At 41.3% G+C, this 22,442-nt stretch overlaps 1 protein-coding gene across 3 annotated transcripts in view; it reads left to right on the top strand.

Moving 5' to 3' along the window:
* ptprb (protein tyrosine phosphatase receptor type b) overlaps positions 1–21,705 on the top strand; it is an 88,972-nt gene extending 67,267 nt beyond the window's left edge. For 2 of the 3 annotated variants that reach the window (XM_055650733.1, XM_055650735.1), the window contains 11 exons: positions 2,780–2,854; positions 2,977–2,994; positions 3,100–3,181; positions 3,326–3,416; positions 6,864–6,940; positions 7,055–7,189; positions 8,049–8,171; positions 9,389–9,552; positions 13,908–14,043; positions 15,916–16,036; positions 19,918–21,705. In XM_055650733.1, the coding sequence (XP_055506708.1) occupies positions 2,780–2,854; positions 2,977–2,994; positions 3,100–3,181; positions 3,326–3,416; positions 6,864–6,940; positions 7,055–7,189; positions 8,049–8,171; positions 9,389–9,552; positions 13,908–14,043; positions 15,916–16,036; positions 19,918–19,940 (1,045 nt within the window). In that variant the 3' untranslated portion in view covers positions 19,941–21,705. Of the gene's footprint in view, positions 1–2,779; positions 2,855–2,976; positions 2,995–3,099; positions 3,182–3,325; positions 3,417–6,863; positions 6,941–7,054; positions 7,190–8,048; positions 8,172–9,388; positions 9,553–13,907; positions 14,044–15,915; positions 16,037–16,384; positions 16,422–19,917 lie in introns of all 3 variants that reach the window. The other variant, XM_055650734.1, reaches the window with a different exon arrangement.
* The last annotated feature ends 737 nt before the right edge of the window (positions 21,706–22,442 follow it).

Here is a 22,442-nt window from a genome sequence, read left to right as displayed (position 1 = left end):
ACTATGATGGTTTTGTTGGCATTCCTTTTCGAGATCTTTCCAAAGATCAGAAAACCCACCACATTGATGACAAAGTAACTTAACGTTGAGGAATCTGTCGGACATAGACTATGGAATCACGGCAGGGGTCAGTGATGTAAATGACCATTTAACCACTCTCACAACAAAGCATGGGGAACAAGCGACAAAGCACTCCTGCTTTGAGGTTACAGTATATCGTATGACAAATGTTCGATTAATAAATAACTAGGTTAATTGTGCACATTGTATTTTAATAGCCTGATTTCTGGAAGTGCACTAGAAAGCTTGCTCACACAGGTGACTTTGACTTCTGGGAGAGTGGTGGAAGAAGCTTTGGGGAAATTCCCAGCCATTGAGTGACATCACTTCCAAGATAAAGTTTTCAAGATTGTTATTCACTAGAATTGTTTTATTTTGGAAGGGGACTAAATCTGTGCGCAATACTCCAGCTGTAGCCTCACCAACAATTGTTACAATGCTTCCCTGTTTCAGTGGTGCAGTTGGTAGAGTCACTGCCAAAGATCCGGGTTCGATCCGGATTTTGGGTGCTGTCTGTGTGGAGTTTGCATGTTCTCCCTGTGACAGCATGGGTTCCCACCTGGTCCTCCTGCTTCCTTCCACATCCCAATGGCGTGCGTGTCTGTAGGTTGATTGGCCTCTAGGATAATTAGAACAAATGTGAATGGCTGATCAATGCTCTGTGTGGATTCGGTGGACTTCACTAAACTAAGTTTGTATGTTCTTCCTGTGACCGCGTGTGTTTTCTCAATGTACTCTGTTTTCTTCACACACTTCAAAGATTCAAGTTCAATAGTTCTTTATTGTAACGTGTACCGGGGTACAGTGAAATTTGATTTGCCATACAGTCATACAATAAAAAGCAACAAGATGCGTAACTACATAAAGATTATACATAGACGTAAACAGCCACCACAGCGGCATGTGCCAATCCCCAGGGCACACAGCATAAGCAGAGATTCACAGCCATCAGTTCAATGTCCGGGCCACACACACGCTCCTTCAACGTGATGCGACCAGAGTTGTACCGAGCGCTGTCACTCTCTCTGCAGTCCCCGTCCACCCGAACAATCGGAAAGCCGTCCACACTCGCACTACATCTTCTCATGGAGTGATATCCCCATGAACACTGAGATCACTTCAGTGAGATCTCCCGTGCATTAGTTTTATGTCCTACACACTAGGAGTTAATTAACCTACAATTTTAATTCAATTTCAATTTTATTTTTAATATGTTTTATTATTTATTTATTATTTATCTATCTATTTTTTTTTATTATTATTTTTTTTTTTTATTATTTTTTTTTTTATGATACTGCCTGTAAGGGAAATTAATTTTGTTGTCTCAAATTGAGACAATGACAATCAATTTGAATACAATACAATACAATACACACTGCACTCACGGCACTCCCTCCGAGGCCAGCAGCACGTCCATCTTGTTTTCGGCGACCTCAGTTTCCCACTGTGTTGGAAGGCAAATAACTTACACCTTCTTTCCTCTTTGTGCAGGTATGTAGGTTAATTGGTTACGGTAAAATTATAAATTGGCCCAAGTGTTAGGATAGTGTTAGTGTACGGAGTGATCACGGGCGGACTCTAAAGGCCAAAGGGCCTGTTTCCATGCTGTATCACTAAAGTCTAAAACTAAATTGCAATCCTCTTGAAATTAAGTCTAAATTGCCTTCCTAATCAGTTACTGCATCTGCCTTCCAAACTTTTGTGCTTCATGCTCAAGAACACCCAGATCTCTAATCATCTGCAATCTCTCTCCATTTAGAAACTAGATTCCTCTCACTGAAGTGCATAACTTCACACATTCCCCATTATACTCCTTATGCCCACTCAACCAACCTATAACCAAATAACCTACTGCTGAGCAAAGATGTATGGGAATCACAAATTGGTGTTGGAATAGTGACTTTTTAATAGTAGGTGACTTTAACTTCCTTGATATTGACTGGAGCTTTCTTAGGTTAGCGCTAAGAGATTAGATGGGGTATAATTTGATGAGTGTGTCTAGGACAGTTTTCTGAAGCAGTATGTAGATCACTGGACAGAGAAGCGGCTACACTCGGCCGCCTTTTAGTAAAAGAGACTGGGCTAGTGGTTGACATATCAGTTTAGTTTAGAGATATAGCATGGAAAGAGGCCCTTCGGCCCACCGACTCCACGCTGACCAGTGATCTCCCGTGCATTAGTTTTATGTCCTACACACTAGGAGTTAATTAACCTACAAACTTGAATGTCTTTGGAGTGTGGGAGGAAACCAGAGCACCCGGAGGAAACCCATGTGGTCACATGGTGAAAGTGCAAACACCACACAGCCAGTTCCCGTAGTCGGGATCAAACCAAGGTCTTGGTGCTGTGAGACTGCAGTTCTACTGCTGCACCACTGCGCCGCCCTATATCAGTGGGGACCAGTGACCATAGCAAGTGAGATAGGAAGAGTTTGGGGCAAACATGTTCCTGTTAGAGTGAAGGACAAGAGTCATCTGGACAGGTATCTAAATACACAGGGCATAGAGGGATATGGTATTAATGCAGGCAGGTGGGATTAGTACAGATAGGCATAATGGTTGGCATAGACGCTGTGGGTCGAAGGGCCTGTTTCTATACAGAACTATAACTGTGACTTTTGGTAGAATCTTGTACAAAGCTGGATTTAATCTATCGATGCAGTTCATGCTTGTTGGCCAATGGTCATTCACGTTCTCCTGCAACCTCTTTGCATTTGCAGCAATGAGGAGACTGGAGCCTCATCAAAGCAGAAAGACAGGCCATCATCTGTAAGCGTGCCTCTGGTACAGGGAAGGTAAGCTCTCTCTCCTCTTCCTCCTCCTCTCTTTCTGCAATGTGAGCTTTCCGGCTGCTTAGCGAAGAACATTTGAAATGAAAACCATTCACCTGACTGTTTTTTCCTCTTGTCCTTTACAGGAAGCCTCCAATCACCAGGTTTGTTTCATGGCCTCTTATCGATGACAACTGGATCATTGCACATTTAATACAAGTGTGATTAATGTTGTATCTCACAAATCAACTCTGTCAAATTCATTCCAGAGAAATTAAGACCAACCAGTTTGAAATTCAGTTCACCAAACTACAAGCAGATTCCAGTTATCTCCTGTCTGAGGAATATGAGGTAGGAGTCTAGCTTTAATCTATTTATGAATTATACTTAATACATTCAGTTGGCTTTGTGTGATGAGAGGGTACATTAGCATATACAGTATACATACAAATTCCCTTACCTTGTTATACTGAGTTACTGTCTTTTCTTTGAAAGGATTTAAAAGACATTGGAAGAAACCAGTATTTTGAAACAGCGCTTTTACCCGAGAATAGAGGGAAAAATCGATACAACAATATTCTGCCTTGTAAGTGTAACATATCATGTGTTATTAGTTGTCTTGGGCTGGAATTTAGTGCTAACCAGCGGAGAAATGGTCTATAATTTCCCCACTAGACTGCTGATGCTGTTGTATGTTGTCTGACATACTCTGATAGATTTGATTAACCTCTCGCTGACTGAGGCTTCTTTAGTGCCGGATAGACTATGAGTTTGAGTGAATGATGGAGGAACCAAGATCGGTTATCATCAGGAGTTATGAGGAGTGGGTGGCTGAATCAATGTAAGAGTGGCCTTGAGCGCTGTTTGCTGCTAAATAGCTGATTTATTCCAACGTCTGTTACTTTTTTTAATGTACTGTAATTGATCAATGGCATAGAACTGCATCGACCATGCATGAAAGAAGCAGCAACAAGTCCGTGCATTCATGGAGTACTTGTGCTTCCTTCCACATCCGACAGTTCCTATTATGCCTGCTTCAAATGATTACCTCATCTCCCCTTTAGGATTAATTTTTCATTTGATCGTAAATGAAAATTAAAAATAATGTCCATTCAGAAATCAGAAATCAGAAATAAAAACAGAGAATATTGGTAACACACAGCAAGTCTTCAGCTTGCAGCATTAATTTTGTTTCTCTTTCCGCAGATGCTGCTTGACTTTCTGAGTGCTTCCAATGTTTTCTCTTTTCATTTGCTGACCCTACAGGCTGCTCTGAAGTGTTTCTAAACCAGGTTCCATGCTCCCTTGGTGTGGCCAACCTGAGTTGCTGTTCTCACATAAAGCCTGTGAAATTTGCCACTAGTATTGCATTTCATACACGGAATGATGCACTGAAGTGACCTGTGTGGTTCCTGATGAAGATGCATGAAAAGCGTGATGAAACAGGAAATGCTAGAAACATTCAGTGCCGGGCAGCATCTGCGGACAAGTAAACAGTTATGTTCCAGAACTGCAACCACTCGTCATTTTCTGCTCAGAGGGCGGTGGAGGCTGGTTCTCTAGATACTTTCAAAAGAGAGCTTGTTTGGGCTCTTAAAGATAGCGGAGTCAGGGGATATGGGGAGAAGGCAGGAATGGGGTATTGATTGTAGATGATCAGCCATGATCACATTGAATGGCGGTGCTGGCTCGAAGGGCCGAATGGCCTACTCCTGCACCTATTGTCTATTGTCAGTCTCCAGCAATTTTCAGCAAGTTTTAATTTCAGATTTCCAGTATCTACATTTTTTTTTTCATTTTTATTCACTGACTGCTGGAAAGTGCATTAGACCGAACATTGCTCTTCCAAAGGCAGGCATGGGGGCAAGGAGAAACACAGGGGGAAACGGGACTTGGCGATGTGCTGTTGCCTGTGTAAACAGCGGTGTCTATTGATTAAGTCCAATGTCATGAGCGGCTTCTCACCACTGTGAACACTGGGCAGATCAATGACCCAGTGAAGGGAGAACAGCTGCTGCAGTTTCCATGATCCTGGACATTGATAACTGATGTAATCAGGAACCATCCCACTAGAGAGTGGGCCTGAGCTACTATCTACCTCATTGCAGTCCCTCGGACTATCTTTGATTGGACATTACTGGACTTTATCTTGCACTAAACGTTATTCACATTATTCTCTTTATCGTGTATCCGTACGCTGTGGATGGTTTGATTGTAATCATGTTTTGTCGTGCGCTGACTGGTTCGCACGCTATAAAAGCTTTTCACTGTACCTCGCTACACGTGACCATAAAATCAGCTCGAACCCAGCTGCAATGTATGAGGCATCATCACAGTGTTGACCCTATTGATGGTATTTCAGTCATGACCTCTGGACACCTGCTACTATGTTGTCGGAATGATTTGTGAAGAGGCATCAATCACCCACAAAACCCCCAACATATGTCAGTACAGATGGATATGGATAATGTGCAGCATGTGATGGTATTTGTTGTGTGACTAAAGCCATGGAAATGCCATGTGAACTAAGGTGAATGTGGTATCAACGTGCTGGGGTCAGTTCCCCAATGGTCTCGATCTGAGCAAAATCTCATTTACGCTTTAAAAGATACAATTTCGAGGCTTAGTTTTTTTTTTGGTGATGGTTGTTAGTTGTACATTCATTGTTGAGTCAGAAGATTGGAAGTTCAAATGTTTTTTACAAATGTTTCTTACTTCATGGAAAATATTTTCAAATAAAAATATATATAAAACGCACAGTTCATATGCAATATGGGAACATTTCACATATTAAGTGTCAAGATATTTCTGTGTTGCACCCTCCATTGAGCAATCTCACTTTTATAATGACAATTATGAAGTGCTATCTCACACTGTGTGCACAAGATATTTGGTGGAGAATTGTACATGGAACGTAGAAAGGAAGAACTCAGGATCAGGCCCATTGGCCCATGATGACTGGGCTGAATTTGATGGCAAATTAAACTAATCTGCCTGCATGTGATCCATGTCCCTCCATTCTCTGCATTCACATGTCTAAAAGCCTCTTAAAAGACACCATCATATCTGCTTCCACCACCACCCCTGGCAGCACACTCCAGGCAGCTACACTCTCTGTGTAAAAAGTCTTGCTCCACACCGTTGAAACTTCACCCCTCTGACCAACATCCCAGTCTTTTACATTTCCACCCTGGGAAAAAGGTTCTGACTGTCTACCCTATCAATGCCTCTCATAAATGTTACACTTCTATCAGTTACACTGTATCTTTTTCCATATTTCCTCTAAATAGGTAGGACCTTGTTTGAGTACGTCCCATAACATATCCCTGGTTCTGATCAGCGACACTTGATTGTGAACGTTCCATTTTACCAGAAGTCCAGCAGGTTCCGAGCAGATCACAGAGCCTCTATCAGTGGTCTTCCAGCCACATGTCTGCTTGCTGGAAGCACTGGCATCTTGTCCACGTACTCTAGACACTCCAGTTGTGCAGTGATAGTTGTTAGAGTGAGGGTGTCACAGTAGCGCAGCTGGTCAAGCTGCTGCCTCACCTTGCCAGAGATATGGGTTCTATTCTGACCTTGGGTGCTATCTGTGTGGAGTTTGCATGTTTTCCCTGTGACCGCATGCGTTTCCTCCAAGTATAAAACTAAAAACAAAAGTATTGCAATTTAAGGAACATAACAAACTGAGTCCTCTGCTAGTGTGGATCAGTGAATATTTAATGGAGATAAAATCACCATTCAACTGATTCCCATTTGTGAGGTAAGGATCAATTAAAATAATTTAAAATGTGTCGGTATAATAATATAATTAGCGTGTGATTTTTTTTTTGTGTGATGTTTGACCTAGCAAGTGATTAAGTAAATGCTTCTGATTTGCCCAATTAGATGCAATCATGAAGCATTTTAAGCCATGTTACTTGAATTATATGTTGAAGAAAGTGGGGATTTTTATAATGTATACAGTATAATCAGTGCAGGTACAAAACAATAGATTGGTTCTTTTTATGATTCTGTTGTTGTTATCTATTAGATGACTCGACCAGGGTGAAATTAACCTACATTGATGACGACCCTTGTTCAGACTACATTAACGCTAGCTATATCCCAGTAAGTTAGCCTTGTACTTTGATATAGCTATTTCATATCATCCTGTCACTTTCAATATTTGAATGCCTTTTACGTTTTTGCTGATATGTTCCTCTATGCTTTTCACAATTTTAGGGTTGCAGTTTTCGAAGGGAATACATTGCGACTCAGGGCCCCTTACCTGGAACTAAAGATGACTTTTGGAAAATGGTTTGGGAACAAAATGTTCATAATGTCGTGATGGTCACCCAATGCGTGGAAAAAGGAAGGGTAAGTAGATGATATTGCTTTTCCCTTGGGAATCATTCGTATTATTTTCCGATAGTTTTATAGGTCTAGTCTCATCTTGCATACACATTAAAACATCAGATGGTAGAGTGTAATGGTGTTGTTTCTCAGCTAATAATCCAGGAAATTAGATCAGATCCTATGGTGGAGGAACATCTAGAAATTAAAAGTAGGTGTTTGCAAGTGACTGGCTGGAATTTTTCAATGTTCATCCTCGTCTTTAGAGAAGGGCACTATTTGTCCTTATCTGGTAAAGACTAAGGCCATAAACCATAGTGAATAATCTTAAACTGCTCTCTGAAGTAGTGTAGCATGTCACTGATTTGATCAAACAGTGAGTCTGAAGAAGGGTCTCGACCCGAAACGTCACCCATTCCTTCGCTCCAGAGATGCTGCCTGACCCGCTGAGTTACTCCAGCTTTTTGTGTCTATCTGTGGATCATACACTAGGCAGTCTGCACGCAACTGCTCAATGTAACTAGGAATGAGCAATAAACAAATGCTGGATGAACTCAGCGGGTCAGGAAGCATCAATGGTGGGAATGGACCAATGACGTTTCGGGTCGGTACCCTTCTTCAGACCATGAGCCATAAATGTTAGCCTTGCCATTGATGCCCACATCCCAAAATATAATGATTCCACAATTCTTATGACAGCAAATAAACTGCAAAGAAATATATAAATGTTTTACTTGTGTTATTCCCCCAAGGGTTCTGTCAACATTTTATCAAAAGTAATCAAAGAGAGATTTTGAAAACTTATTCTTACGCCCAATTTGTAACTGTTACAAGTTTTGTTGTGTATGTAAAACCCAGTGAGAGTTTACTTTATGTATCACAGGTAAAATGTGATCATTACTGGCCCTTTGATCATGATGCCTTGTATTACGGAGATCTCATTGTCCAAATGCTGTCCGAATCCGTCTTGCCCGAATGGACAATCAGAGAGTTCAAAATTTGCAATGTAAGGATTTTTTAATTGTATTTTCATGAATTGTACTTCTCCACTTTTTCTATAAAGAACAGTAAATGAATTTTCCACGATGGGAACAGGATTCTTCCTATGTTTAGGTTTGCTTTACTCCACCGGTTCATTTGCAACACTTTGTGATATAAACTGGCAACATCCCACAGAAATGCAACATACTTTTCGTGACATAGGAGGCGGTCATTTGACCCATCAAACCCTATCAGCATCTAACTACAGTAGACCAATTACTTCCCCCCACTTCTTCATTTCCCCACAGCCTTTCCTCTCCGACATCCCTTTTACCACTAATAATCTGCATTAAGGGGCAATTAACATTAGCCTTTGGGTAGGAGGAATTTGGAATATGTGACAGAAATCCCACAGTCACGGAGAGAATGCGTAAACTCTCTGCTGACGGGACCAGAGGCAAGGAATGAACCAGGGTCCCTAGAGCTTCAGACTTTAGAGATACAGCATGGAAACAGGCCCTTCGATCCAACTTGCCCATACCAACCAAGATGCCCCATCTACACTAGTCCCATGTACCTGCATTTAACCCATATCCTTTTTAAACCTTTCCTATCCATGTACCCTGTCCTTTCAACCCATCTTTTAAATGTTGTTATGGTACCTGCCTCAACTACCTCCTCTGGCTGTTTGTTCAATATACCCGCCCCACTTTGTGTGAGAAGGTTACCCGTTAGGCTCCTATTCAATCTTTCCTCTCTCACCTTAACCCTATATCGTCTGCTTCCTGATTCCTCCACTCAGGGTAAAAGGCTCTGTGAATTTACTCTATCTATTCACTTCATGATTGTGTACACATCTATAAGATCGCCCCTCATCCGCCATCGCTACAAGGAATAAAGTCCTAGCCTGCCCAACCTCTCTGTATAGCTCAGCTCCTTGAGTCCCGGCAACATCCTCGTAAATCATTTCTGCCTCCTTTCCAGCATAGCAACATCTTTTCAAAATCAGGATGTCCAAAGCTGGACGCAATAATCCACCAGTGTCTTGTCCAACTGTAGCATAACATGCCAACTATGGAACAGCAATGCTTTTTCACCATTTTGTCTGTAGTGTGAAACTGCTCAGAAGCCGGAATCTGTGTTCTTGTCTCAAGTCTCAAACTCAGAAATGGCAGTATCATCAATTGACCTGCAGCTGACTTACGAGGACCTGATTGTTAAATTCCTGTCATTGGTGTTTAGGAGGAGCAACTGGACTGTGCTCGAATCATTCGTCACTTTCACTACACTGTTTGGCCAGATCATGGGGTGCCAGAAACGGCACAATCTTTAATCCAGTTTGTGCGAACCGTGAGAGATTATATTAACAGATCACCAAACTCGGGATCTACCGTTATACATTGCAGGTTAGTGATGTACTTTGTAGCAAGAAAATTATAGATGTTGACTAACTGACTAACTGCAGTGAAGATACTGTGGAAATATAACAATACCATCTACAACCATGTCGTTATTCAAATACTGGTGGCTCAGATAAATTCTTCATAGTGTGATTGAGCTAACTGAAGATATGAAAGTGAATTAGGAGCATTTGACGGCTCCGAGCTTGTAGTCGCTGGGGTTCAGAAGGATGAGCGGGGGAGGAGATCTCATTCAAACCTATTGAATAATGAAAGGACTAGATAGCATGGATGTGGGGAGGATGTTTCCAGTAGAGAGAGAAAGAGAGTCCAGAACCAGAAGGAGCAGCCTCAGAATAATAGGGTGGCATCTTTAGAATGGAGATGAGGAGGAATTTCTTGAGCCAGAGGGTGATGAATCTGTGGGATTCATTGCCACAGAAGGCAGTGGCCAAGTCATTGGGTATTTTCAAAGCAGTGATTGATAGGTTCTTGATGTGTAAGAGCATCACAGGTTACGGGGAGAAAGCAGGAGATTGAGGTTGAAAAGGAAAAATATATCAGCAATGATCGAATGGCGGAGTAGACTTGATGGGCCGAATTGCCTAAACCTGCTCTTATATGGTCTTACCAGACAGCATAGCAGAGATGATTACTCTCTTCCATGCCTCTATTATCATTGCAATCCAGTCGGTGCCATAATGATGAAATGTAGCAATGTTACAACATTTTGAGATTTTAACTTTAATTTATCCCATCAGATATAGCATAAAAATAAGTTTATTTTGACACCTAATTCACTTTCATATCTTCAGTATTAAAAAAGTTATGGCCATTTTCATACTCGGAAATTGGCATCTTGTTCCCTATTGCTTTTTCATTGACAACACAAAAGCTGTGATCGAGAACATTTAAAGGCCAATAACTTTCTTAAAATTTAAGAGAACTGAAAGAAATTTTCAGTTATTGTAGATTGAAGCATTCTGAAACAAATATGAAACAATCTTACTTAGATGACTTGAAATTAAAGCATATAATTAGTTAGTTACCTAATTGTAGCTAATTACAAAATTCAATTACTAGATCTAAACATCTATCCATTTCGTAAGAATCGATTAACATTTTTAAATAGCCCAAGTGTCCAAATAACATTCACACAATAATTCAGAATATAACATAATTTTTAAATCTCATTGTCATGGGTTTATAGGCCAAATAGAAGGAATTTAATGTTTAATACCTGTAAATTAATGGCCATTTAAATCAGCTTGCGAGTGGGTTTTACTGGAACGGGACCATTTAGATCGTTCAGATGTGGTGAATTTATACCCCCATATCTGCAGCAAATACACTGCCGGTTCTTCGGGGGGGAAATCACCATTTCGCAACATAAAATGTGAATTAAGTACATCTTAAGCAACACTTTTATACATAAAAATAAACTACCTTCTTTTACCCGGTCCTGCATAAAATCCGTCCCAGTTGTCGGCATTGACGGCTTCCGAAGCTGCTTTTAAAATCATTCCAGCGATTAACTTGTCTGGTGAATTTTTTTTTTAAACACACAGAACGGCCGTAGGAAAGATTCTTTAGCAAAATCTTGCACTCCAACAAATATAATTCAGGACCAGGTCGGGAAAAAAACCCCGTTTTAACCCCGCCCCCCCACCCCCTCAAACGCGCCAAAATGGCGCGCACAGCCAGTAGCAGAATTACAGTGCCGTTTTGAAACATACCTATGAAATGATTTGAATTAATTGACGACACTGATCAAGGTGGCAGGGTGGAGCGTTTTTACTAAGTGTGGAACATTTTTGCAGATCAGTCAAGCAGTATCAGCAAGAAGCCAACCAAATCAAACAAATCAGAACTCGGCTCCAGATTAAAACTAAATCATCTACTCTCACAATGAATCTTAATCTTAGCTTCAGATATTCCAGTATAGAGGGAAGGATATAATCTACAGTACAGTATATATAAGTCTCCCATATTAGGATTAGTTTTGCCATTTCTTGTGTTGTCTCAGAGTAAATGACTAAAGACAGATATAGAATAGTTGTGGCTAATTTATTGGACAGGCAGGCAGAATTCTAGAGCGTTGATTCCACGGCACATGTTTAAATCTTACATGGCAGCTTGGGAGTTTAATTCAACAATTTAAATCAATCTGGAGATAGAATAGAAAGTCAATCTCAGTGACTGTGAGTTTGAAATGACTGGATTGTCATTAAAACCCATCTGCTTCACTAATCATGGAGTCCTACAGAACGGAAACAGACCCTTCGACCCAACTCGTCCTTCTAAGCCAGTTTTATTTGCCCACTGCTGGCCCAGGGAAGGAAATCTCCCATCTCTGCCAGGAGATCTCTCATCTCCCAGTCAATATGGAGGTCATGTTGCAGTTTTATAAGACGTTGGTGAGACTGCATTTAGAGTATTGTGTTCAGTTCCAGGCACCATGTTATAGGAAAGATATTGACAAGCTTGAAAGGGTTCAGAGAAGATTTACGAGGATGTTGCCAGGACCAGAGGGTGTGAGCTATAGGGAGAGGTTGAGTAGGCTGGGTCTCTATTCCCTGGAGTGCAGGAGGATGAGGGGTGATCTTATAGAGGTGTACAAAATCATGAGAGGAATAGATCGGGTAAATGCACAGCATTTCTTGCCCAGAGTGGGGGAATCGAGGACCTGAGAACATAGGTACAAGGTGAAGGGGAAAAGATTTAATAGGAATCTGAGGAGTCACTTTTTCTCACAAAGGGTGGTGGGCAGATGGAACAAACTGCCAGAGGAGGTAGTTGAGTCTGGGACTATCCCAAGGTTTGACAGGTACATGGATAGGAAAAGATTGGAGGGATATGGACCAAACGCAGGCAGGTGGGACTAATGTAGCTGGGACATGTTGGCCGGTGTGGACAAGGTGAGCCGAGGGGGCCGGTTTCAACATTGTATCACTCTATGACTCTATCTGGCCATGTGTAACTCTAGATCCACCAATGTGAAGGACTGGTAACAATTTCATCAGGAACAATTAGCAAACAGCACTGGTGACATTCCATGAACAGTTTTATGCAGCTGGATTAGCACCAAAAGGGCTACATCCAAACTCATTTCAAGTTATCAGGACAGTACCGAATTTTGACCCTGTCAATTCAACCTGGATTTGAATTGGGATGTTTAATTTGAAAGTTCAATGAGGTTAATAATAAGCGGGAGCATCGACCCCTCCCTCTGCAACTGGATACTGGACTTTCTAACCAACAGACCCCAGTCTGTGAGGTTAGACAAGCACACCTCTTCAACCCTCACCCTGAACACCGGCGTTCCTCAGGGCTGTGTGCTGAGCCCCCTCCTCTACTCCCTCTTCACCTATGACTGCACACCTGTACATGGTACTAACACCATCATCAAGTATGCAGATGATACAACGGTGATTGGCCTCATCAGCAACAACGATGAGCTGGCCTACAGGGAGGAGGTCCAGCACTTAGCAGCATGGTGCGCTGACAACAACCTGGCCCTTAACTCCAAGAAGACCAAGGAGCTCATTGTAGACTTCAGGAAGTCCAGAGGCGGCACGCACACCCCCATCCACATTAACGGGACGGAGGTGGAACGTGTTTCTAGCTTCAGGTTCCTGGGAGTCAACATCTCCGATGACCTCTCTTGGACTCACAATACCTCTACTCTGATCAAGACGGCTCATCAGCGACCCAACCTCATGAGGAGACTGAAGAAGCTCCATCTGTCGCCTCAGATCCTGGTGAACTTCTACCGCTACTGTCGATTGGCATCCTTACCAACTGCATCACAGTATGGTATGGCAACTGCTCTGTCTCCGACCGGAAGGCATTGCAGAGGGTGGTGCAAATTGCCCAACGCATCACCGGTTCCACGCTCCCCTCCATTGAGTCTGTCCAAAGCAAGCGCTGTCTGCGGAGGGCGCTCAGCATCGCCAAGGACTGCTCTCACCCCAACCATGGACTGTTTACCCTCCTACCATCCGGGAGGCGCTACAGGTCTCTCCGTCGCCGAACCACAGGTCGAGGAACAGCTTCTTTCCGGCCGCTGTCACTCTACTAAACAACGTACCTCGGTGACTGCCAATCACCCCCCCCCCCCCCCCCCTCGGACACTTATTATTTTTTTTTTTATTCAAATCGTTTGCTATGTCGCTCTTCAAGGGAGATGCTAAATGCATTTCGTTGTCTCTGTACTGTACACTGACAATGACAATTAAAATTGAATCTGAATCTAATATCTACAACCTGTCTTGTCACTGATATGATATTTGCTAATTGAGGATATTCAGTTCACCTTGGTAGTTGCTTCTTATTTTATGAAAACGTCCTTATTTCTACAGTGCTGGTGTTGGTCGGACAGGGACATTTATCGCTTTAGACAGAATCCTTCAGCAGCTGGAGATCAAGGACTCAGTGGACATTTATGGAACAGTTTATGACCTAAGGCTCCACAGGGTACATATGGTGCAAACTGAGGTAATAGGATTTAATTACAGAACTAAACATGATGCAGTACTGTAGATTGGTTTATGCATGCACGTGTTGTGTAGATGTCATATTTACAAGTACAATTTAGCTTTGTAATATCTGAATAGACAGCAGTGTTGTACTTCCAGTGGTTCAATGCTGCTTTTATTGCCATTTGCAAATGCACAGTGAAATAATTTTCTTACATGCAAGCCAATACAGTATTCCTATACCCAAGCACATCCTCGATTAGCAAGTGTACAGAAATAGTCTACTGAGCCCGCATGCAAGAGGCGCCATGTTTTGGTGCCATTTTCAAAGTCCAGTCCACGCTCTAGATCTTCTGAGCGGTGCCTGATCCAGGCAAGCCCCTGGCTGCTGTGGGCCTCCAGCCATGGGCTTCCTTGAATGCAATGTCGCTCTCCTCGTCCTTCCACCTTTGTGCCCCTTGGGCACCTACTGCAGCCTCCCCTACCAGCCTTGTGCTTCACAAGTCACGTCCATCTGACTCCATCTTCCAGTCTTTGGGGGATGAGCACGGGCCAGCTCGGCAGTTCTCTCCCTGCAGGCCACGGTCCACCGGGTCCTCCGGCCAGTTGCCGGCTCACTTCCGTGTGTGTGTGTGTGTGTGTGTGCAGCAGAATTACAACTGGCTTCACATTAAAACTGCAGACCATTACCAGCTATTCTTTCATCCCGACCTTTCCCACTCTTCTTGCACTCACGGCCACTTTGTGCTGGCGTCTCAGTGGATCAATATTCATCATCAGTGGGTTAATGTGATCATGAATAACGGCCACTACACACCTGTCACTCGATGAAAGAGGACCAAATACAAACGCCTCTCGCTTATTCCCTTTACTCTCATATAATTCAAGTATCAGGCAAAGCTTCCTATTCATCAACTCCACAGTGTTGCAGAACAAAGCTTCATGTTGCTCATCATTCTGATACGTTTGTGCCCTTCTAATCAGGAGTGATGGCTGTTATATTTATCTATTACTAATCAAACTAATAATACCTTTCGGACATCTCATGCATCACCATATAAATAACCGCAGAACCTAATAACATGCAGAAAAAGAGAATTAATGTTATTCATATGGTTATGAGAAGATGATGGAAGCAGCAACAAATCTCCACAGATTATAGCCCTGATAATGGCATTGTGCATGAATCAGCTCAGAGCTGCTCATTCCCCATTTGATGTTACAATTCAAGTTGTCAGAGACACAGCAGAAAATCCTCCATCAGAATGCGGTACTTCGTCCAAGGAAATGCAAATAGAGGGAGATATTGCAAAAACAAAATAATGGAATTATACACGGCAACACGTAACTCAAATATAATCCTCCATTGTCACTGAAACCATGGAATATTTAAGAAACAAGGACAGAAAATGTAAGTGTACAGAAAGGAATTGCAGATGTGTAGGAAAGAACTGCAGATTCTGGTTTACACCAAAGATAGGCACAAAATGCTGGAGTAACTCAGCAGGACAGGCAGCATCTCCGGAGAGAAGGAATGGGTGACGTTTTGGGTCGAGACCCTTCTTATGACTGAAATAGGGTCTCGACCCGAAACGTCACCGATTCCTTCACCCCATAGGAACTGCAGGTGCTGGTTTACACTGAAGATACACACAGAGCATTGGAGTAAGTCAGCTGGTCAGGCAGCATCTTTGGAGAAAAAGGATGTAACGTTTTATGATGCGACCTTTCTTCAGACTGAGAATGAGCGGATTTTACAAAATGTAAGGTTTAGTTGGAGAGGTTTTTAAGTAACAAAATCTGTGAATGAATTTGCAACATTTATTGATAATAATGTCTCTCGTTGCCTGCCTGTAAACATAACTCTTTGCTTCCTATGTTTTTCTTTCAGTGTCAATATGCATATTTACACTTGTGCACCAGGGATGTTTTAAGGAGCAGAAAGCTACGAGGTGAACAAGAAAATCCATTGTTTCCCATATACGAAAATGTAAATCCAGAGTATCACAGAGGTATGCAAATTAATTTGGTGAATTTCCATGGAATATTCACAAAACACTTCAATTCAAAAGCAGGCTGTCTGATTCACGAACCATTTACTGCCTTTCATTTTATCACAATTGGGGGGAGAAGGTGAACTGTTCATTTATTGCAATTTCTAACTGTAAAAAATCCATAAAAGCTGGCAAGAGTGCAGAGACGATTTATGAGGATGTTGCCAGGACTTGAGGGCCTGAGCTATAGGGAGATGTTGGACAGCCTCAGACTTTATTCCTTGGAGCGCAGGAGGCTGAAGGGTCATCTTATAGAGAAGTACAAGATCATGATGGTAATAGGGTGAATGTGTTTTTTTTACCCAGTGTAGGGGAATCAAGAACCAGAGGACATAGGTTTAAGGTAAGATGTGATAGATTTAATAAGAAACTGTGGGGCTATTTTTTCGCACAGAGGGTGGTGGGTATATGGAATGAGCTGCCAGAAGAGGTAGTTGAGGAAGGTACTATAACAGCATCTTACTGAGTATATAATGGTACATACTAATATGGAGAAAGGTGGCAGGCATGCAAATTCATTGACTTCTGAGAAGGAATATCTTCCTTGGATCCAGGTTAGAGAGCTGACATTGTGAAAATGTCCTTAATATTACAGCAAAGGCCATTTGGTCCCAATGATTATTATTGTCATGTGTACCTCAGTACAGTGGGGTTTTGTTGCACATAGTTCAGTCACAATCCTAATATACATTAGACACAATCATACCAAGTTCAAGAGTGTAAGATAGTAGACTACACCAAGTTAGTACACAAGAGTCGCCATGCTTCAGGTGCCATCTTGTATCCTACAAGTCCAATTATTTAAAAAGTTAGTGTCTTAGTTTGGCCATAAAGGCCTGGTGTCCTGTCTATTTTTTGATTTGGTCAAGTGAGGTCAAAATATAAATACTGAATCCAATAAAGTAGTTACCGCCTGCTAATTTTCATCAACAATTTTATTCAAAAGATTCCTGTTGACATTCAGTACTTGCTTCAGTGAAACTTTGAAACCATTAGCAGTTCGATGGCCAGGGGTTAGATTTTGCTGTTGCTTGCTGATGAATGTTTTCTTGTCAACCAAGGTCCATCAACTTTGGTTTGGGTGCATGCCGCACCTTACATTAGCGAATGCACCAGAATACTTTGAATCAAGAAACAAATCATAAAACAATGCAGGCTAACATGCACACAGCTCCAAGCCAGCAGATTAAACCAAAAGAAAGGACACAAAATGCTGGAGTAACTCAGCAGGTCAGGCTGAGAACAAAGATTGGTGATGTTTCAGGTTGGGGCCCTTCTTACATAGAAACATAGAAATTAGAAAAACAGGTGCAGGAGTAGACCATTCGGCCCTTCGAGCCTGCACCGCCATTCAATATGATCATGGCTGATCATCCAACTCGGTATCCCATCCCTGCCTTCTCTCCATACCCACTGATCCCCTTGGCCACAAGGGCCACATCTAACTCCCTCTTAAATATAGCCAATGAACTGTGTGGGCTCAACTACTCTCTGTGGCAGAGAGTTCCAGAGATTCACCACTCTCTGTGTGAAAAAAGTTCTCCTCATCTCGGTTTTAAAGGATTTCCCCCTTATCCTTAAGCTGTGACCCTTCTTCCCCACTGAATCAAAATTTTCTTTTTTTTACTTCCTGATCAAAAATAGAAAATGGAGAACCTGGATAACGTTTTATCCACGTCCTCCAGGGATACTACCTGACCGGCTGAGTTACTCCAGCATTTTGTGACTTTCTTTGGTATAAATCAGCATCTGCAGTTCCTTGTTACTAGAGTAAGCCAAAAGCTCTTACCAAACTTCAAAAAGTAGGAACATGGAAAAGGCAGGAATTATGAAAGGGATCTTCAGAAAGTAGAAAGGCATTGGCACAGTCTCAAATATTGGAATAAAGATGGTGGGAAAAACTGATCAAACCCATGATGCTGGAATGGAGCAAAGGCAAAACTTCAGGAGGGATATCAAGGTAGACAAAAATGCTGGAGAAACTCAGCAGGTGAGGCAGCATCTATGGAGCGAAGGAAATGGGCGACGTTTCGGGTCGAGACCGTTCTTCAGACTCGGATATCAAAGTAAGGATAAGGAGGCTGATTTGTTGATAGCCAGGAATTGTTGGTGCTCACTGAGTGCAGGGCTGGGAGAGAGTGAAGACAAAGTTGGCAACATTCGGAATGAGCTCCAATTTGTGGTGGGAAGCAGGTAGTGTAACAAGATGACCATTGAGGCTCACTGGACAGAATATCAAATAAACCAACAAATGATGTAAAGATTAATAAGGAATCAAATGCTCGAGTATTGAGATAGAGCTAGCACTAAATAAATAAAACAGATGGTGAGCATTGCTATAGTTATTTTTCAAAATTGAATTAATAATGGAAAACATTAAACAGCTAATTTGTCATTCTTCATTTTATGGAAACAAATAATATCAGAAATAGCTGAAGGCCAGGAATTGGAAGAGTGGGAGGAACTCAGGAAAATTATGAATCGCCAGAGAAACGGTAATGAGGAAATTGTTGGAAATGGGGCTCGCTAATCTCCACGTCCTAATGGACTTTATTCAAAGGTCTTAAAAGAAATGGCAAGTGAGATAATGGATGCCTTCATTTTAATTTTCCAAAACTCTGTAGATTTTGGGAAAGGTTCAGTTGGATTGGAATATAACACGTTCCTCCTTTCTTCAAAAAGGGAGGAAGACAGAGAGCAGGAAACTACAGGCTGAGTAGGGAAAATGTATTAAAGATGTTGTAGATTGGGTGATCTTGAACTTTAGATTGTATTCTTTGGCTATTTACAGATGGCAAAGAAGATTGGGTGCTTTTGAAACTCTCTTCCTCAAAGAGTAATGGAAGCTGAATATTTTTGGCAGAGATAGATGAATATTTGATTAGCTGGCAGTGAAATATTTTATTATGTAGATGGAAATGTCCAGTTATGATTGGAATACCATCAGCCATCGCTTTATTAAATGGCAGAATAGTCTTGAGGGTCGAAATGGCCTGCTCCTCCACCTACTTCATATGTTTGTATTTATCTTTGTTCATCTTTCATCATTTGAAAGGTCAAAAGACTTATTGCAGCAATAGATTAGAAAATTATTTTCCAAATGAAGGATTGCAAACTTTGAATCTGATACCGCCTTGATACGGTATTCGTCCAGAAAATACTTGAAACTTTAGATTACAACCAATTGCATTTCTGCAAAGGGCTGAACAAACCTGTGGAGCATAGGAAAGATTTTTACTTGGTGATTACGAGTAAAAAGAAGAAATGATGATCCTTCAACCAGCACCAACATTAATATTCTATTGACTTTATTACTGTCGATAAATGATTTTTTACATTACAACAATAATTATATGTCAAAGCTACCTCAAGGAGCTCAATGAAAATCATAAATTCATTTCAATCAAATAATTCCTTTGCATTTATTCCCTCTATAAGAAGGAACTTCACTAAAATGGTTACATTGCAGTTTATATTTTGTAGCCTAATCTATAATATCAATCCCACCTCAAACAAAAAGTCTATAAATGTTGCAACCATTGTGTATGGCATCAGGCCACACATTGTTGATTAACGTGGGTTAAATGTTGCCAGAGTGGCAGATGCGAACACATTGACTGTACTTGCCTATAACAATAAACCTGACTGGACTTGACCCAGAGATGTTGCAAACCTAGAAGGTGGCAACCTGACATCGGAGGGAGATGCGAATGGGGCTTTACTAGAAATCTCCACTTCAAAACGAAGCAGCAGGAAATGACCAATTATGGGATAATTTAAAATCGATTTAGAATTTTATTTCAAATCATTAATGTTATTTCTCTTTATTAATCCCATAGACTTCCTCTTTGGAAGACACTAAAGAATGCAGAGAAACTGTCACCAGGATGCAATGAACCTCATTTGCAGCACTGCTAAATATGCACTAAAATAATACCAGGCCGTGGATTCCATGTGTGTATAATTTATTGCCTGGTATTCCCTTTGGATATTATTATAATTTAAATGTATTAGAGATTATTGTATATACATATATTTCAAATAAATATTTCTTATATATATTTTTCAAACTGATGGGATTATGTATTTTATATTACCTATTACAAAAATGTATCTGATGCAAGAAAGAAAAAGTAATCTGTATATAATTCTGTTCATTTTGATTGATTTTTAAATGTTAATATTCAGAATGCAATATTCTATGTGATCCATGTTGTTTTATGTGGAGATCCAATATTTGGAAGGATTATTATAACTGTGCACTTAAAGGGTGATGTGTTGATACATACTGTAGCCTGTCTGTTCTGGGAGTGCATGGGAAAAATAATCACAAGGGCCTTTGATTCTGCAACAAAGGCAGCAAATGTCATGTTAATATTTCTGTAGAATGAGTGCATTCGGCCCATTGATTCCATGCTGGCTCTCAAAGCAATTCCATAATTCCCACTGTCCCACTTATCTCACATGCTCATCAACCTATCACCCACTACACCAAGGGTAGTTTACAGAGGCCAGTTACCGTGCCGACCAGCACATCTTTAGGATGTGGAAGGATACCAGAGCACCAGGGGGATGCCCACACATTCACATTGATAATGTACAGAGGTATCCACACATATGGTACCTAAAATTAGAGTCGTACAACGTGGAACGGGTCCTTTAGCCTAACTTGCCCATGTTGACCAACATGTCCTATCTACATTAGTCCCACCTACCTGCTTTTGGCCCATATCCCTCTAAACCTATCCTATCCATGCACCTGTCTAAATGTGTTTTGAACATTATGATAGTACCTGCCTCACCTACCTACTATGACATCTCGTTCCGTATACCTATCACTCTTTGTGTAAAAAATATTTCCCTCTGGTTTCTATTAATTCTTTTCCCCTGACGTTAAACCACAGTGCCCAGTTCTTGATTCCCCTACTCTGAATAAAAGATTCTGTGCGTTTACCCTGTCTATTCCTCTCATGATCTTAAGCACCTCCTCTATAAGAGTACACCTCATTCTCCTGTGCTCCGTGCAATAAAGTCCTAGTCTACTCAACCTCTCCCTATAACTCAGGCCCTCAAATCCTGGCAACACCCTCGTAAATCTTCTCTGCACCCTTTCCAGCTTAACAACATCTTTACTATAAAGGGTGACCTGTCACTACTCAAAGCTATTTTGTTGCCTGCTCAACATATATCCATTATTACAAGTATTAAAATATTCCCAGTCGGTTTTTGTGCTAACAGTTGACCTCACAATCTGGCAGTCAGGTCATCCAGCCTCAGGAACATCAGTGGAGATGGTGACACAGAACATAGTACGATGCAGCACAGAAACAGGCCCTGCTGCCTGCAACTTCCGTGTCGTACATGATGCCTGGATAAACTAACCTCATCTGCTTGCACATGATCCATATGCTTCCGTTGCCTGCATATCCACGTGATCTTCCTGCATTAACCTCCCATCAGAGAGGGAGACAATGGGCACTGTTCCTCCACAAGGACCCATGTCAGCAGAACTTAAAAGCCACTCGCTAGCCCGCCAGCACTAAATTTTAACCTTATTTCTTTCCTGAACTTACTTATAATAAAGAACCAGTTTAAGAGATTTTTAATTGCTGAAATGTTTCCCCAAATTTAAATTAATGCTTATACAAAAACTCCATTGATGGTAATTTAATGAAGCATAATGTTTCCTGCTGAACTGTAAACTAGCCTGTGGTTTCCCTAGAGGACGGGCAGACAAGTATCACATTATTTTGTTCAGCCGCTTGCTAAAAATGCCTTTTTGTTATTGCATCTGTTTGAAATGAACCAATTTGCCTTTAAATGAAAACAATTGTTAGAACAAAGACTATTTTTAAATTAAAGTTAGGAACGTCAGTCTGTGCAGTACAAAGTGTCCTACATGTAGCTGTCTTATTCCTGTATTTGCCTTCAGTCCAACTGGGGTTTCAAAGCTATGGATTCAATGATATCTTAAATTATCTTTAATTTATATAAACCTATGTCAATAGAAGCTGCAGAAAGTTTTTATAATGTAGAAAATTAAAATACAAGCTTAAAGAAAATGTTAGCACTGTACTTTCTGTTTGCAACATTCAGGCACCCATTTGGTTTTCCATATGTCACAGGTTGGGTGGGGAGGGTGATTGAATCTTCCGCGATCTAGTCACTAGTGATATGCTGCACATTGAGCAATTTATCATTGCTTGAAAAGATGCTTGTGCTCACAGGCAGAGATTGGAGAAAAAGAGAAGATGTGAGAGAGATTTACAAGTATGGTAATGAAATAAGAGCTTTCGGCTACAGGGTTAGACCAATGAAGGTTGAGAGAAGATTTATTGGAGGTAAACCATGACTGGTTTAGACA

This window comes from Leucoraja erinacea, chromosome 19, assembly GCF_028641065.1.
Source record: "Leucoraja erinacea ecotype New England chromosome 19, Leri_hhj_1, whole genome shotgun sequence".
Taxonomy (NCBI): Eukaryota; Metazoa; Chordata; class Chondrichthyes; order Rajiformes; family Rajidae; genus Leucoraja; species Leucoraja erinaceus.
Note: the sequence above shows the minus strand (reverse complement) of the source record. Positions and strands in the feature narration are given on the sequence as shown.